The sequence below is a fragment of the Mobula birostris genome, chromosome 13 (genome assembly GCF_030028105.1).
Source record: "Mobula birostris isolate sMobBir1 chromosome 13, sMobBir1.hap1, whole genome shotgun sequence".
Classification (NCBI taxonomy): Eukaryota; Metazoa; Chordata; class Chondrichthyes; order Myliobatiformes; family Myliobatidae; genus Mobula; species Mobula birostris.
The window spans coordinates 2,790,245-2,808,515 of NC_092382.1; the positions used below are offsets into that span (position 1 = coordinate 2,790,245).

General features: G+C 48.0%; 1 protein-coding gene across 1 annotated transcript in view; it reads right to left on the reverse strand.

Annotated features, from left to right (window-relative positions):
• Positions 1–598: 598 nt before the first annotated feature.
• The window catches only part of LOC140207429 (uncharacterized), a 149,680-nt gene continuing 132,007 nt past the window's right edge, over positions 599–18,271 (reverse strand). Inside the window, exons 18-27 of the mRNA XM_072275952.1 lie at positions 17,489–17,655; positions 15,545–15,716; positions 15,380–15,445; positions 8,919–10,653; positions 7,558–7,644; positions 7,232–7,402; positions 2,864–3,034; positions 2,538–2,708; positions 1,087–1,254; positions 599–931 (exon numbers count right to left, since the gene is read on the reverse strand). Coding sequence (XP_072132053.1) covers positions 847–931; positions 1,087–1,254; positions 2,538–2,708; positions 2,864–3,034; positions 7,232–7,402; positions 7,558–7,644; positions 8,919–10,653; positions 15,380–15,445; positions 15,545–15,716; positions 17,489–17,655 — 2,993 coding nt within the window. The 3' untranslated portion in view covers positions 599–846. The remainder of the gene's footprint in view (positions 932–1,086; positions 1,255–2,537; positions 2,709–2,863; positions 3,035–7,231; positions 7,403–7,557; positions 7,645–8,918; positions 10,654–15,379; positions 15,446–15,544; positions 15,717–17,488; positions 17,656–18,271) is intronic.

Genomic DNA, 18,271 nt, shown 5'->3' on the forward strand with positions numbered 1-18,271 from the left:
GGTCAGTTAGCCAGGAAGTGGGTTGGGTGGAGATGAGATCCTGGGCACCCAGACTTTCGCAGTCCGACCTCCCTCAGTCTGGAGCTGAGACGCTACTGTGTCAGTGTGAGGAGCTCCGACCCACTGTTGATTGCACAGGGTGTAGGGGGCAGCAGAAACCTCAAATGAGACTCAAGTCCGACACCAAGACAGGAAGTTACAGATTTATTGATTTCATCATGACAAATGTAAATTAAACAATGTGTGAGCTGCTGACGGTGCGGGAATAAATAACCTGCTTCCGACTCACCCAGAGTCACACACAATTAACTGACCGGCGACAACGAATGACACGTTGAATAATCAGTCCCGTTTCTCAGCGTCACTCTGCATCGCGGATAATTATAAAATCACATTTCAGGGCCATGTCCGATATCGCTGCAGATCGAGGGTTACCGCCGAGATATTTGTCGAGTTAACATCATTTTATCAGCCAGACTGCCGAATGCACCGTCCTCAGCAAAGTGAGCAGAAGGATTCTCTCCCCGAATAATCCCACCCCGGGACACCGGTGTCCCAGACTGAGCCTCCCCCCCCCCCCCCCACCACCGTTCTCTTTCTATGTAATTCCACGGGGTCCTACTTGGGGAAGATCTCGGACCCAGATAAACGGCAGAAGCAGCTGCACCATACAGGAATCAGAAGGACGTCACTGCAGGACAACTTCTGAGTCAGAGAGCGCTCTGCTGGAGCGTGTTCCTTTAGAACCATTTGGAATTAAACCCGGAGCGTGAACATTAAAGGGGAGGACGGGAAATCGGCCAAAACGTCCCCATCCCGTGGGCGCGGATGTTCACATATTCAGATCTAATATTGCACTCTCACTCCGGGTCTGAGTTTCTGCAGAGACTCCAGTTCCTCCCTCCCGCCAGTTGCATGATTGTTCCACATGCTGAAAGAGATAGATGAATAAAAATGAAATAAATAGCAGTGTCAGTGAGAGGGGACTGGAGTTCATCATTCTACAACACTCACAGACAAATATCAGCAGAAACCCCGCGGATCCCCTGATACTTTATCACATTGAACATGAACACAAACACTCACTGGATCCACGTCAGACTCGGGTGGGTCAGTATGAGGCGGCGGAGAGCGGGGACAGATTCAACATGGAGGAAGTTTGCATTCAGGTCCAGCGCCGTCAGTGATGGGAGTTTATTGAGAACGGAGACAAGATTCTCGGCACCAGAATCTGTGAGACTGATATTGTGCAACCTGGAGATGAGAGAGAGGCGGAAATGTGAAGGACACAGAGAGACAGCAGACGGTACAAATCCCCAATGTTTATCAGTAACACAATTACTGATCACATTATTGAGAAAGTAAGGAGGCATGGGATCCAAGGGAAGATTGTTTTGTGGATCTAGAACTGGCTTTCCCACAGAAGGCAAAGAGTAGTTGCAGACGGCTCATATTCTCCGTGGAGGCCGGTGTCCAGTGGTGTGCCTTGGGGATTTGTTTTGGGACCCCAACACAGTGATTTTTATAAGTGACCTGGATGAGGAAGTGGAGGGATGGGTTAGTAAATTTGCTGATGACACAAAGGTTGAGGGTGTTGTGGATAGTGTGGAGGGCTGTCAGAGGTTACAACGGGACATTGATAGGATGCAAAACTGGGTTGAGAAGTGGCAGATGGGGTTCAACTCAGTTAAGTGTGAGGTGGTTCATTCTGGTAAGTCAAATATGATGCCAGAATATAGAATTAATGGTAAGACTCTTGGCAGTGTGGAGGATCAGAGGGATCATGGGGTCCGAGTCCATAGGTTACTCAAAGCTGCTACGGAAGTTGACTCTGTGGTTAAGAAGGCATACGGTTTATTGGCCTTCATCAATCGTGGGATTGAGTTTAAGAGCCGAGAGGTAATGTTGCAGCCGCATAAGACCCTGGTCAGACACCACTTGGAGTACTGTGCTCAATTCTGGTCACCTCACTACAGGAAGGACATGGAAACTATAGAACGGGTGCAGGGTACATTTACAAGGATGTTGCCTGGATTGGGGAGCAGGCCTTATGAGAATAGGTTGAGTGAACTCGGCCTTTTCTCCTTGGAGCGACGGAGGACGAGAGGTGACCTGATAGAGTTGTATAAGATGATGAGAGACATTGATCATGTGGATAGTCAGAGGCTTTTCCCCAGGGCTGAAATGGCTAACATGAGAGGGCACAGTTTTATGGTGCTTGGAAGTAGGTATAGAGGAGATATCACGAGTAAGTTTCTTTACGTAGAAAGTGATGATTGTGTGGAATGGGCTGCTGGTGGCGGTGGTGGAGACGGAAACGATAAGATCTTTTGACAGAATCCTGGATGGCTACATGGAAATTACAAAAATGGCGGACGATGGGTAAAACCTAGGTAGTTCTAAGGTAGCGATGAGCTCAGCACAGCTTTCTGGGCGCCTGTATTGTGCTGCAGGTTTTCTATGTTCTATGTTCTATTAATGTTGAGTGTCTGACACCCAGTAACTGGAACCACAATCTCCCACCGTCTGGTACTTACCGCAGTGTGTGTATTTTACACTCCGGGTTCAACAGAGCCACAGACACCAGCTTCACTGCTGAATCTCTTATAGTATTATCACTCAGGTTCAGCTCCGTCAGAGATCGTTTTGTGCTGAGAGTGGAGGCGAGATCCTCGACACCAGATTCTGTGAGACCGACATTGTCCAGCCTGGAGATGAGAGAGAGTGAGGGTGAAGGACACAGAGAGACAGGAGACGGTACAAATCCCCAGTGTTTATCAGTAACACAATTACCGATCACATTAATGTTCAGTGTCAGACACCCAGTGACTGTAAACACAATCTCCCACAATCTGGTACTTACTCGAGTTTCTGTATTTTACACTTTGATTTCCTCAGAGCCTCAGACACCAGTTTCACTCCTGAATCTCCCAGTTTATTACGACTCAGGTTCAGCTCCGTCAGTGATGGTTTTGTACTGAGAGCGGAGCCGAGATCCTCGGCACCAGAATCTGTGAGACCGACATTACTCAGCCTGGAGATGAGAGAGAGTGAGGGTGAAGGACACAGAGAGACAGGAGACGGTACAAATCCCCAGTGTTTATCAGTAACACAATTACTGATTATATTAATGTTCAGTGTCAGACGTGAGTGAGCCAGTGACGGAATGGAGCTTTGAGGCTTTGACTCGAGAGGTTCTGGCAGTTTTGGCAGTTGGTCTGTGCAATCATGTCAATCAAGATTTGAATAGATCAGCAGTAAGCCGTTGATTAGACAATCAAGATTTGAATAGCTCAGACTCAGCAGAAAGCAGCTGATTGTCAGGTGACCAAACATTTTGAAAAGCTCAAACAGATAAATAGAGGGATAGCTCAAGAGAAGCGGCCAGAGCGTGAGTGGGCCAGTGAAGGAGTGGAGCTTTGAGGCTTCGACACGAGAGTCTTCGACGAGAAGAGGCGGAGGACAAGCTAGCTCGCAGTTAGTTTTTACAATGTCTCCTGAGATGGTGATGTGCCTCTCATGTGAGATGTGGCAGTCTTGGGGGAACGCCCCTCTCCCGCAGAGTCACATCTGCCAGAAATGCATACGGCTGGGCGATCTGGAAGACCATGTAAGGAATCTGGAGCAGCAGCTGAATGACCTTCGACTCATAAGGGAGAATGAGGCAGTCGTAGATGAGAGCTACAGGGAGGTAGTCACACCTAGGCTGTCGGAAGCAGGTCGTTGGGTGACAGTCAGAGGGGGGGAAAGCAAAGGTGAGCAGACAGGTAGTGCAGAGCACCTCTTTAGCCATTCCCCCGAATAGTGAGTTTACCATCCTGGATACTGTTGGCGGAGACGACCGACCAGGTGTGAGCCATGGTGGCAGGGCCTCCGGCACTGAGTCTGACCCTGTGGTGCAGAAGGGTGGGACGGAGAAGAGGAGAGTTGTCGTCATTGGAGACTCTATAGTCAGGGGAGCAGACAGGAGATTTTGTGGACGTGAGAAGGACACCCGCATGGTTTGCTGCCTCCCGGGTGCCAGGGTCCGGGATGTCTCTGACCGGCTGCACGACATCCTGGTACGAGAGGGAAAGCAACCAGAAGTCGTGATACATGTTGGCACCAACGACATGGGCAGGAAGAGGGATGAGGTCCTAAAGTGTGAGTTTCCGGAATTAGGCAGAAGGCTGAAGAGCAGGACCTCAAGGGTGGCGTTCTCAGGATTGCTGCCAGTGCTACCTGACAGTGATGGTAAGAATTGGAGGAGATGGCAGTTGAATGCGTGGCTGAGGAGTTGGTGCAGGGAGCAGGGTTTTAGATTTTTAGATCATTGGGATCTCTTCTGGGGAAGGTGGGACCTGTACAGATTGGATGGGTTGCACCTGAACTCGAGGGGGAGCAATATTCTTGCAGGAAGGTTTGCTAGCATGGTTCGGGAGGGTTTAAACTAATTTGCGAGGGGGATGGGACACAGAGCGATAGAGCAGTGAAAGAAGTGCATGGAGTAAAGCCAGATCTAACATGCAGAGAGGCTTTGAGGAAAGATAAGCAGAATAAACGGTGTAAAGACAGTAAGGTAGAAGGGGCTGAAATGTGCGCACCTCAATGCAAGAAGCATCAGGAACAAAGGTGATGAACTGAGAGCTTGGATACATACATGGAATTATGATGTAGTGGCCATTACAGAGACTTGGCTGGCTCCAGGGCAGGAATGGATTCTCAATATTCCTGGATTTCAGTGCTTTAAAAGGGATAGACAGGGCAGAAAAAGGAGAGGAGGGGTGGCATTACTGGTCAGGGATACTATTACAGCTACAGAAAGGGTGAGTAATGTACAAGGATCCTCTTTTGAGTCAATATGGGTGGAAGTCAGGAACAGGAAGGGAGCAGTTACTCTACTGGGGGTATTCTATGCACCCCCTGGTAGCAGCAGAGATACAGAGGAACAGATTTTGGAAAGGTGCAAAAATAACAGGGTTGTTATCATGGGTGACTTTAACTTCCCTAATATTGATTGGCACCTGATTAGTTCCAAGTGTTTAGATGGGGCAGAGTTTGTTCGTGTGTCCAGGATGGATTCCTGTCACAGTACGTGGTCAGGCCGACCAGGGCGAACGCCATACTAGATCTAGTACTAGGTAATGAACCGGGTCAGGTCACAGATCTCTCAGTGGGTGAGCATCTGGGAGACAGTGACCACCGCTCCCTGGCCTTTATAGTTATCACGGAAAAGGATAGAATCAAAGAGGACAGGAACATTTTAAATTCGGGAAAGACAAATTATGAGGCTACAAGGCTAGAACTTGTGGGTGTGAATTGGGATGATGTTTTTGCAGGCAAATGTACTATGGACATGTGGTCGATGTTTAGAGATCTCTTGCGGGATGTAAGGGATAAATTCGTCCCGGTGAGGAAGATAAAGAATGGTAGGGTGAAGGAACCATGGGTAACAAGTGAGGTGGAAAATCTAGTCAGGAGGAAGAAGGCAGCATACATGAGGTTTAGGGAGCAAGGCTCAGATGGATCTATTGAGGAATATAGGGAAGTAAGAAAGGAGCTTAAGAAGGGACTGAGAAGAGCAAGAAGGGGGCATGAGGAGGCCTTGGCGAGTAGGGTAAAGGAAAACCCCAAGGCATTCTTCAATTATGTGAAGCAAAAAAGGATGACAGGAGTGAAGGTAGGACCGATTAGAGATAAAGGTGGGAAGATGTTCCTGGAGGCTGTGGAAGTGAGCGAGGGCCTCAATGAATACTTCTCTTCGGTATTCACCAATGAGAGGGAACTTGATGATGGTGAGGACAATATGAGTGAGGTTGATGTTCTGGAGCATGTTGATATTAAGGGAGAGGAAGGGTTGGAGTTATTAAAATACATTAGGACAGGTAAGTCCCTGGGTCCTGACAGAATATTCCCCAGGCTTCTCCACGAGGCGAGGGAAGAGATTGCTGAGCCTCTGGCTAGGATCTTTATGTCCTCGTTGTCCACGGGAATGGTACCGGAGGATTGGAGGGAGGCGAATGTTGTTCCCTTGTTCAAAAAAGGTAGTAGGGATAGTCCGGGTAATTATAGACCAGTGAGCCTTACGTCTGTGGTGGGAAAGCTGTTGGAAAAGATTCTAAGAGATAGGATCTCTGGGCATTTAGAGATTCATGCTCTGATCAGGGACAGTCAGCATGGCTTTGTGAGGGCAGATCGTGTCTAACAATCCTGATAGAGTTCTTTGAGGAGGTGACCAGGCACATAGATGAGGGTAGTGCAGTGGATGTGATTTATATGGATTTTAGTAAGACATTTGACAAGGATCCATAAGACACAAAGGTTGGTGGTGTTGTAGATAGTGTAGAGGATTGTCAAAGATTGCAGAGAGACACGATAGGATGCAGAAGTGGGCTGAGAAGTGGCAGATGGAGTTCAACCCGGAGAAGTATGAGGTGGTACACTTTGGAAGGACAAACTCCAAGGCAGAATATAAAGTAAATGGCAGGATACTTGGTAGTGTGGAGGAGAAGATGGATCTCGGGGTACATGTCCAGAGATCCCTGAAAGTTGCCTCACAGGTGAATAGGGTAGTTAAGAAAGCTTATGGGATGTTAGCTTTCATAAGTCGAGGGATAGAGTTTAAGAGTCGCGATGTAATGATGCAGCTCTATAAAACTCTGGTTAGGCCACACTTGGAGTACTGTGTCCAGTTCTGGTCACCTCACTATAGGAAGGATGTGGAAGTATTGGAAAGGGTACAGCGGAGATTTACCAGGATGCTGCCTGGTTTAGAGAGTATGCATTATGATCAGAGATTAAGGGAGCTAGGGCTTTACTCTTTGGAGAGAAGGAGGATGAGAGAAGACATGATAGAGGTGTACAAGATAATATGAGGAATAGATAGAGTGGACAGCCAGTGCCTCTTCCCGAGGGCACCACTGCTCAATACAAGAGAACATGGCTTTAAGGTAAAGGGTGAGAAGTTCAAGGGGGATATTAGAGGAAGGTTTTTTACTCAGAGAGTGGTTGGTGCGTGGAATGCACTGCCTGAGTCAGTGGTGGAGGCAGATACACTAGTGAAGTTTAAGAGACTACTAGACAGGTATATGGAGGAATCTAAGCTGGGGGCTTATATGGGAGGCAGGGTTGGAGGGTCGGCACAACATTGTGGGCCGAAGGGCCTGTGCTGTGCTGTACTATTCTATGTTCTATGTTCTATGTTCAGACACCCAGTGACTATAAACACAAACTCCCACAGTCTGGCCTTTACCGCAGTTTCTGTATTTTACACTCCGGGTTCCTCAGAGCCGCAGACACCAGTTTCACTCCTGAATCTTCCAGTTTATTACCACTCAGATCCAGCTCTGTCAGTGATGGGTTTGTACTGAAAGCAGACGCGAGATCCTCAGCACCAAAATCTGTGAGACCAACCTCATCCAGCCTGCAGATAAAAGAGAGTGAGTGTGAAGGACACATAGAGACAGAAGACGGTACAGATCCCCACTGTTTATCAGTAACACAATTACTGATCACATTAATGTTCAGTGTCAGACACCCAGTGACTGTAAACACAATCTCCCACAGTCTGGTACTTACCCCAGTTTCTGTATTTTACACTGCGGGTTCCTCAGAGCCGCAGACACCAGTTTCACTCCTGAATCTCCCAGTTCATTCTCCCCAAGTCTAAACACAAACAGACAAACTGATGAACAAAGTGATTCAAACCGTGGGTCTGAGGGAATTTCTCTCACTCGGATATTTCAGGAAACATTAAACCCTTCAGTAAATCACTGATCGGAGTTCCCATCACTGTCAATGTCCCTCACTGCCCAGCTCCAGGGTATTCACCGAATGTCAGTAATTTAGTCTGTCGGTGTGACCCTGTAAACTCCACATATTCTGTCCCATTCCCTAATGGTTAGAAAAGTGTTCCTGACGTGAGCGGGTCGGGAGATGCAGGGTTGAAGGGGAGTAAGTCCCACAGTGAAGATTTGTCAATGGGGAAATGTCCACAGACCCCACCTGAGAAAAAAGGATAGGAAGACTGAACTTGAAGGAGGGAGGGGGATGGGGAAGGGAGATCCCACAGGAGGAAGGGAGATAGGGAATATAGATCCCATAGGAGGAAGGGGGATGGGGAAGAGAGATCCCACAGGAGAATGGGGGATGGGGAACAGCCATCCGACAGGAGAAACGGGGTGAGGAAGAGATATACCTTGGCAGGAAGGGGATGGTGAAGGAAGATTCCACATATTGAAGCGGGGATGTGGAAGAAAGATCCCACAGGAGGAAGGGGGATGGCGAAGTGGAAAGGGTTGGGGAAGAGAAATCCCTTAGGAGGATCGGATGCTGAGGTAGGTCGCTTGTATGCTGAAGAGCCCATAATCAGCAGAGGACATCTGGGGCGGGGTCGTGCACATAGTCACACAGGTGGACTGATGGTGATAGTCACACACGGGGAAGGGCAGAAGGAGGATAATCTCACAGAGGTAAGTCTCTCCCTCTCACTGGGATGGTCCGCTAATGGTCTCTTTTCTCTGACCGGGAAGACGTTGTAAAGCTGGGACAGACCGGTGATGGTCTCCCGTCAAACACCGAGAAGTGGATGTAGAGTCTGTACGGTCGTTTGTCTTTCTCCGGAATGGGGTGTGAATCTCTGACCCACCTGCTGCAGTCAGTGTCACTCTGGGTGTCAGTGACAGTGAGAAGGAACATTGTCGATGGACGTGTCACAGGCAGCGAGAAACACGGCCATTCCTGTGATTTATTACCATTAAACCAATGGTCGTTGTTCACTGATCTGATGAAGTCTCCAACATCCCTTCACAAGGAACCACAGAACCGTCCCGTCGTTGGGGATTTACTGACCGAACCCTGGGCATTTGTCACAGTTCCTTACATTGAAACAACACAATGGAACAGTTTCACAGTTCAGATTGAGAGATAAATTCTGATACCTCAGCTCCCGGCACTTGTACAGCCCGGGTCCCAGCCGCTGGATTCCTTCACACTGAATGTGGCAGCGAAACAGGTCCAGCAGTTTTATTGTATCACAGAATCTGATGACATGAGACAGGACCGCGCAGTCAACCGGATTCAGTGTCATTTCACGGAATGAAAGTGTTTCCACAGATCCCAGTGCGGCCTGAGCCAGTCCACGATTCTGAGACTCAAACAGGTAGTGCAATGTGTTCAGGAGGCTCCTTTTACCAGCTTCACTGCTGTTTCCACTCTGGCGTTTAACCTCCTCCTTCACCCAGTCAATCACCCGGCAGGTTGTTTGATGAGGAAATGGGCCCAGAAACTCCTCCAGGCCCCGAGCTGTCATTGGGGAGGAGAGACCAGCAACAAAACGGAGAAATACCTCAAATCGCCCATCTGTCGTGCTGTGGGCTTCAGTGAGGAATTTCACAATATCCCCGGGATGTGGATTCAGGAATTGTGAGACTGCAGCTATAAACTCTTGGATGGTGAGGTGTGGGAATGTGTACACCACACACCGGACAGAATCCTCTCTCTCCAAAAGCTCCATCAGGAACCCGGACAGGAACTGGGAAGGCTGCAGATTGTAGTTGATCAAATCTCCATCTGTAAACACAATCTTCTTATCGAACACTCCTCTGAAGGCCATCTGACCAACCCTGAGTAACACATCACGGGGGTTCTCTATCTCACGGCCGTGGTTTTTCAGGACGTTGTAAATATAGTAGGAATACAGTTGGGTGATGGTCTTGGGAACTCGCTGCGGGTCCCTGACTTTTTGTGTGAAGAAGGGGCCCAGTGCCAGAACGAGGATCCAGCAGTAGGAGGGGTTGTAGCTCATGGTGTACAGGATCTCGTTCTCCTTCACGTGTTTGAAAACAGCTGCTGCCACCGTCTGATCTTCAAAATGCCTGATGAAATATTCCTTCCGTTCCTCACCAGAAAATCCCAGGATTTCAGCCCAGACACAGATATCAGCCTTTTCCAATAAATGTAACGCAGTGGGGCGGGTGGTCACCAGCACTGAACACCCTGGGAGCAGCTTGCCCTGGATTAAACTGTACACAATGTCAGACACTTCACACCACCACTCTGGATCTGAGCACTGGTGCTTGGGTTCTGTATCTCTCCGACTGTCAGCAAAATCGATTCTGTGTTTGAATTCATCCAAACCATCCAATATAAACAGCAATCCCTCTGGGTTCTTCCAGACCTCCCTCAGGATATTTCCAAAGTGAGGATACTGATCCAGAATCAGTTCCCTCAGGTTTATTCTGCAGTCAATAGAGTTTAAATCCCGGAACTTGAAACTGAAGACAAACTGGAATTGTTGGTATATTTTCCCTGTGGCCCAGTCATAAACAATCTTTTGAACCATTGTTGTTTTTCCAATCCCCGCAACTCCAGCCACTGCTGCTGAACTCCCAGATTTGGAGTTACTCCGGGAAAAGCTGCTCTGGAACAACCGATCTGTCCGGAGTTTCTCCAGCTCTCTGCGGAGATGTTTTTCTCTCCACTCCTCGTGGTCTCTGCCTCTTGCCAGCAGCTCATGTTCCACCAGTGTCCGATCTCGAACAGTAGAAATGACCGTGAGCTCAGCGTATCGATCAACCAGCTGGAAAACCTTCACCTTCTCCCTCATCAGGATCGTGTTCACTCTCAGTGTTTCAGTTTGTGCCCGCAGAGTCTCCTTGTGTTTCTGTTGAACATCTTCCATGGGAACAGACAGTGGACAAACTGTTAGATGCCTCAACTCAGAATTAAGTATTTAAGTACGCAAGAGTTAGCTCAACACTATTGCATTAATTGCATTAATCAATGGATGTTCGTACAGTGAAGTAAATTTTGATTAACAGACCCCAAACTAGACAGAGAGGCGCGATCTTGATAAACACCAGATCATCACATTTCCACATTAATTGTGCTGTGAACGTTTTATTTTTCTTGGTAGTTTACTGACCCCCGACTGTCCCGTGCTGGACAAACCCAAGTACCGCCACAGACATGATGGTTCCTGTGGAAGAAACTTTTAATCCCCAGTGTTGATGTAGCGGATGGAGATGGAGAAAAGGAAAATGGGCATTCTGTCAAAGGAACAGATCAGGGAATCACAGCTTTCCCTCCCAGGGTCACTGATTCAAAATGCAAAGAAGTTGCTTTGCTGATCAGCACGTGCACATTGGGGGGTGGAGGGAGGGGCGGTTGGGGGAGAAAATGTCCGTGTCTTGTTCAGGAGATTGAGACAGTCAGCATTTTGACACAAAACGCAGACAATTCCGCCTCCCCCCCTCCCCGTTCCATCATTCCATCATCACAGATGCTGCTCAGGTCACTGAATTCCTCCAGAAAATGGCTTGAGACAGCAGATCTGCAGTCTTGTGTCTCTTAAGAAGTGTGTGTTGCAAATGCTCAACAGATTCAAGATTGAAGATACACAAGTATAAAGGAGAAGGAAATAGTTGTTATTCCGGATCTGATACAGCACCAAAAACTCAAACTAAGAACGCAATGAAAAACACAATCAATGTAAATACCTATGATACAGGAGCCACTCTGACTTCAAGTGGTTCAGACAGGAGCCTCGTGGGAGAGGGGCAAACAGCCCATAGGCGGGATAGGTGGGATCATTCCTGATGCTGCTGGCCATTTTCTGAAGCCTTCCTGTATATATGTCCCTGATGGAAGGAAGGCTAGGGGTGCTGGTGATGCGTTGGGCAGTTTTGGCTGGCCTTTGTAGAGACTTCCAGTCCGCCACAGTTATGCAAAAGAATGTTCTCGACCCGAAACGTTGACTGTACTTTCACCATAGATGTTTCCTGGTCTGTTGGGTTTCTCCATCATTCTATGTGTGTTAGTCTATAATTTCAATTCATTTGCCTTCATCCCTCCTTTATGCTTTTTGTTGCCTTTTGTTAGATTTTAAAAGCTTCCCAATTAACTAACTTCCCACTCACTTTCGCTACGTTATATACTGTTTCTATTTCCTTTATACAGTCCCTAGCTGCCTCCTAAGGGTACATTTGCATTAATCTCCCTGATAAGATCTGGTCTCACAGTGAGTCAGAAACCCTGTTAGGCGTGTGTGGGGTCTCACAGTGTGTCAGGACCCTGTCAAGGGTGTGTGGGGTTTCACAGTGTGCCAGGACCCTGCCAGGGGTGTGTGTAGTCTCACAGTGTGTCAGGACCCTGTCAAGGGTGTGTGTAGTCTCACAGTATGTCAGGACCGTGTCAGAGGTGTGTGGGGTCTCATAGTGTGTCAGGAACCTGTCAGGGGTGTGTGTGGTCTCACAGTGAGTCAGAAACCCTGTTAGGCGTGTGTGAGCTCTCACAGTGTGCCAGGACCCTGCCAGGGGTGTGTGTGGTCTCACAGTGTGTCAGGACCGTGTCAGGGGTGTGTGTAGTCTCACAGTGTGTCAGGACCCTGTCAGGGGTGTGTGGCATCTCACAGTATGTCAGGACCGTGTCAGAGGTGTGTGGGGTCTCACACTGTGCCAGGACCCTGTCAAGGGTGTGTGGTGTCTCACAGTGTGCCAGGACCCTGTTAGGGGTGTGTGAGATCTCACAGTGTGTCAGGACCCTGTCAAGGGTGTGTGGGGTCTCACAGTGAGTCAGAAACCCTGTTAGGCGTGTGTGAGCTCTCACAGTGTGCCAGGACCCTGTCAGGGGTGTGTGGGGTCTCACAGTGAGTCAGAAACCCTGTTAGGCGTGTGTGTGGTCTCACAGTGTGTCAGGACCCTGTCAAGGGTGTGTGGGGTCTCACAGTGTGTCAGGACCCTGCCAGGGGTGTGTGTGGTCTCACAGTGTGTCAGGACCCTGTCAGGGGTGTGTGGGGTCTCACAGTGTGCCAGGACCCTGCCAGGGGTGTGTGTGGTCTCACAGTGTGTCAGGACACTGTCAGGGGTGTGTGTGGTCTCACAGTGTGCCAGGACCCTGCCAGGGGTGTGTGGGGTCTCACAGTGTGCCAGGACCCTGTCAGGGGTGTGTGGGGTCTCACAGTGTGCCAGGACCCTGCCAGGGGTGTGTGTCGTCTCACAGTGTGTCAGGACACTGTCAGGGGTGTGTGTAGTCTCAGTATATCAGAACCCTGTCAGGGGTGTGTGGCATCTCACAGTATGGCAGTACCGTGTCAGAGGTGTGTGGGGTCTCATACTGTGTCAGGAACTTGTCAGGGGTATGTGAGGTCTGATAATGTGTCAGGACCCTGTCAAGGGTGTGTGGGGTCTCACAGTATGTCAGGACCGTGTCAGGGGTGTGTGGGGTCTCACAGTGTGTCAGTACCCTGTCAGAGTCACGTGGGGTCTCACAATGTTCCAGGACTCTGCCAGCGATGTGTAGGGAATCACAATGTGCCTGGACCCTGCCCTGGTTGTGTGGTGTCTCACAATGTGCCTGGACCCTGTCAGGGCTGTGTGGGGTCTCCATTCAATGTATTTGGCTGTGATTGGGAGCATAGGAAAACATTGATTGTGTACATATTTACTTTAGAGAATGTGACAGTGGTAGGTATGATGCTCTTCAATAATCAAGGAGTGTATCTGTTTCGTATTCAGAAATGGTTGTGGGAATTTCACTGTCGTGTCTGTTCCCTCGGCAAACAACATGAGGAATAGTGAAGAAGAATCTTGTAGCGATTTACCAAATCAATGGTGCAGGGAAACTGAGGGGTTTCATTGACCGGATGTGGACTAGAACAGCTTTAACAGAGGTGACAGAGACGTTAGTAGTTTGTAAACTTCCTGATTCGTCTGTCTCTGATCCCATATTTAAATTATTATCTTTGGGATTTGTTATTGTAAATGAGAGAGACTGAACCAGCGTTCTGGCCGAGATTCCTTATATTTCTGTTAAGTGCTTCGAATAATCAGTTAAAACATGCGCTGATGCAATATTAATAAATTTTGTGATATTTGTCTTTCCTACGCTCTCTCCTCTGTTAAATATGCAGTTGAGTGATCCAACTCAGTCTGCAATGATGAAGCTTCACAATCTCTGAGCTCATGCACTGCCCCGGGCTCTATTTTCACTGACATGATGGGCTTATGGATGCAGTGAGCTTCCCATCCAGACGGTCACAATTCAACTAATTGCAATATTATTTATAGACATTTTCAGTTCTTAGCACCTTCCATGCCGCGATCCCACAACGCTCGGTTTCTCTGTCCTAATTCCCATCTTTGACCCTTCCACAGTGTCCATCACACAACACTGGCAGTCATGAATTTCAGCTTCTGTGGACTGAGCTGAGGAATTTGTCCCCCAATCTCACCCTCTCTAACACTGTAACAGTGTTTGTACTGGGGAGTGCAGATGTGAACACAGCGGTGTTCATATGCTGCTCTGTGGTTGAACAGACCGGTTGGGATGTTACCTGCTTTTCTAATTAAAGTGATGCTATTATTACTGTTCTGTGACTGGAACTTCAGCGGACGCCCAACTCTAAGAAAGGATAATCTGCAGGAACTGGGGGAGTTTAGAAAATGGTTAAGAATGAGGCTGTTCAGGAGGGGGCAGTGGCTGGCAAGAGAAGGTTTTGACTTTTTCGTGTGTTTTTTTTTTCCCATTCTCCGGATCGCCCCCTTCTCCAGCCAGCCTCCGGTGGGGATCTGTAGTTGCAGGTCCCAGAGCGGTGTGACCACTTTAGTCAAACTCGCCAGCTCTCTGCCTCTTTCCTCAAAGTGTCCTTTGAAAACTCTCCCTCTAGCAAACACGTTTCCCTGTGTCTCACTGTGTTCTCTGTCACAGTGCCAACATTTACCTGATCAGATCTTTGTGGCTCAACAATTTAACCTCCCGACGTAAAGTACCACCGTTGGTGGAAACAGAGGTCAGGTTTCAACATTATAAACTCTGCTTCAGCCTCATCAGGGCCATTGCGTATCTTTCCAATTTCCCCACTACCGGAGGGATGTTGAGGCTTTAGAGAGGGAGCAGAAGAGGTTTACCAGGATGCTGTCTGGTTCAGAGGGCATGTGCTATCATGAGAGGCTGGAGAAAAATGAATTGCTTTCTCTGGATCATCGGAGGCCGAGGGATCTGACACAGGTTGACAAAATTATGAGAGGCTTAGACAGAGTGGACAGAGAGAATCGGTTTCCTGGGGTTCAAATGTCTATCACTAGGGGCCTGCAGTGAAGGTGAGAGGGGGTTGGATTAAGGGGGATGTGAGGAATAGTTTTTTTTTTAAATCAGAGAGTCATGGATGACTGGAATGCACTGCCTGGTAAGGTGGGAGAGGCAAATTGTTAGAGACTTCTAAGAGACGTTTGGACAGGCACATGGATATAAGGAAGATGGAGGCATATGGACATGGTGTAGGAAGGAGAGATTAGAGTTTGGGTATGTTTGATTTACTTCTTAGCTGGTTCGGCACAATGTGATAGGCCGAATGGCTTATCCCCATCTTATACTCTGCAATGTTCAATGCACGGTCACTTACCTTTCAACTTACTGAGGACCTCTAGTAAAAGTTGAGCGGGAATTGGTCGAGGGGAGGGATCACAACCTGTTTAAATTTAAACAAATTGAGGAAATGATTTTTGTAAAATTTTTAAGTGTGCTGTGCTGCGATCCAAATTTAAATTAATCTCTGATATTATCTCACCATATGTCTGTATTTCCTTCAGTATTTTGTCCAAATTTGGGACACAATTCCGTATTTTCACAAAGGTGTCCCACATCACCCTCCGGGCGCGGGAGCCTTTCTCCATCACCAGGCTCAGGAGGAGTTTAGAACTGTCCGCCCGCTCTCCCTTATCAGCGAGATCAGAGATTTTCTGTGAAGAGTAACAGTGAACATATTGGGGTCTGACAGATTCACACAGAGAATGAGAAGTAAGTGATGTGCTCTGTAACGGGATCACACTGAGCAGTCACCCGGACGGGTGCTGATCCTGTCTGGGCACGGACTGTACATTCTGAGTGCAGAGCACACGGAGGGACATTCACCGTGAACCTGGTCCACCAGTCAATGAGATCCTGGCTGGTCTGTGACCGCTTCATTGACCTGGCTCCAAATCCATAAATAATTCCTCACCAGATTTGACGGTGTAACACAGAAATCAGAAAATAACGATCACAGAGGAATAAAGAAGTCAGGAAAGTTTTTATAACAGAGTGAACAGTCTCAGATAAATTGCAGAAAAGATGATGTGATTCATCTCCTCAGTCCGCCAGTGTCCAACAATACAGCGGATTACCGGCTGACACATAATTCCTTTCCTTTGCCTTTTCCAGTGGAGGTTTATTCAGCGATTACACATTACAACATGACAGTATTCCCCGATTCACACTGTTTACAGTTACAGATTGTAACAGAGTGATCTCCACCCAGAACAGAACACACTCCAGCTCCTGTGGCACCCACTGATGATGTCCCGGTTCTCACTGACATCCTGCCGTCACGCTGCACGGTCTTCCCAAAATAAAAGTTCCTACCATATTTAATGACACAAAGGTTGATGGTGTTGTGGATAGTGTGGAGGTTACAGCGGGACATTGATAGGATGCAAAACTGGGCTGAGAATTGGCAGATGGTGTTCAACCCAGGTAAGTGTGAAGTGGTTCATTTTGGTTGGTCAAATATGTTGGCTCTTGGTAGTGTGGAGAACCAGAGGGATCTTGGGGTCCGAGTCTATAGGGCGCTCAAAGCATCTGCGCATGTTGTCCATGTGGTTAAGAAGGCATACGGTATATTGGCCTTTATCAATTGTGGACTTGAATTTAGGATTCGAGAGGTAATGTTGCAGCCATATAGGACCCTGGTCAGACACCACTTGGTGTACAGTGCTCTGATCTGGTGGCCTCACTACAGGAAGAATGTGGAAGCCTTAGAAAGGGCGCAGAAGAGATTTACAAGGATGTTGCCTGGATTGGGGAGCATGCCTTATGAGAGCAGGTTGAGTGAACCTGGCCTTTTCTCCTTGGAGCGACGGAGGATGAGAGTCAACCTGATGAAGGCGTATAAGATGATGTGAAGCATTGATCGTGTGGATAGTCAGAGGATTTTTCCCTGGGCTGAAATGGCTGCCACAAGAGGGCACAGGTTTAAGGTGCTGGGGAGTAGGTACAGATGAGATGTCAGCGGTAAGTTTTTTTTAAACACAGAGAGTGGTGAGTGCGTGGAGTGGGCTGCCAACAACGGTGGTGGAGGCGGATATGATAGGGTCTTTTAAGAGTCTTCTGGATAGGTACATGGAGCTTTGAAAAATAGAGGGCTATGGGTAACCTTAGTAATTTCTAAGGTAGGGACCTGTTCGGCACAAGTTTGTGGGCAGAAGGGCCTGTATTCTGCCGTAGGCTTTCTATGTTTTCTATGTTTCTATTTCCATCTAAATACATTTATTGCAACCTCATTCAATTGTTATCTGCTCCTCTCGCTCTGAACATTCAGCTGCCTCTGGGGGTATCATTGCTTCTCATTTACAGTTTTAAGAATTATATACATTTGTGAAATGTTTTTATGCTTTATTATCCAATGAGTCAGAGTTCAGACACCCATCAGTCCTGTGACGTGTGAAAATTCAAACCCATTCTCCCTCCCACTCACCCGATGTTCCTCTCCACTGAACTGATTCTCGGCCGTTAACACCAGGCTCACTCCGTGCACCCCTCCTTCCACCGCCTGCTCCAGCCTGTCCCAGTAGAAATCCGTCAGCTGCAGCAGTTGGGAATCGTCCCAGCTTGCCAGGAGCTCGGTGATCGCTGAGCTCCGAACTGTGACGCAAAATGGAGAAAATTAAAGACATTTCCCAACACCTATTGGGCAGAAAATTTCTCTCTGGAACCTAAAGACGGGGTGTCTGTGCAGCAGGTGACCAAATACAATCCAAAATAGGCACACAAATGTGTTACAATTTGGAAGGACAAGTCAGGGAAGGAATTACACAGCGAGGGACGGGGCACTGAACAGTGCAGTGAGGAAAGTAGATACAGCACAAAGGAATTTAATTAAATTCAAAGTAATGTCATGTGGAGAAAGGGTCGTAAAGAAAGCTTTGATACATTTGATGTTATAAATCTAACTGTTGAGGATAGACACACAAGGTGCTGGAGAATTTCAGCAGGCAGTCAGCAACTAAGGAAATGTGTATACAGCCGACTTTGTAGGCCGGGACGCTTCCCGAAACGTTGATTCCCACAGCTGCTGCCTAACCCCCTGAGTTCCTCCAGCAGTTTGTGTGCATTGCTTAGATTACCGGAATCTGCAGATTATCTCTTCTCGGCTGAGTAGAGTAATTGGCATGTTATGTTGGAGTTTAATGGGTCATTCGCAAGGTCTAATTTGGATTATTGTGTGCAGTTCCATCTTGGATCAGCTTTGGAAGCATTC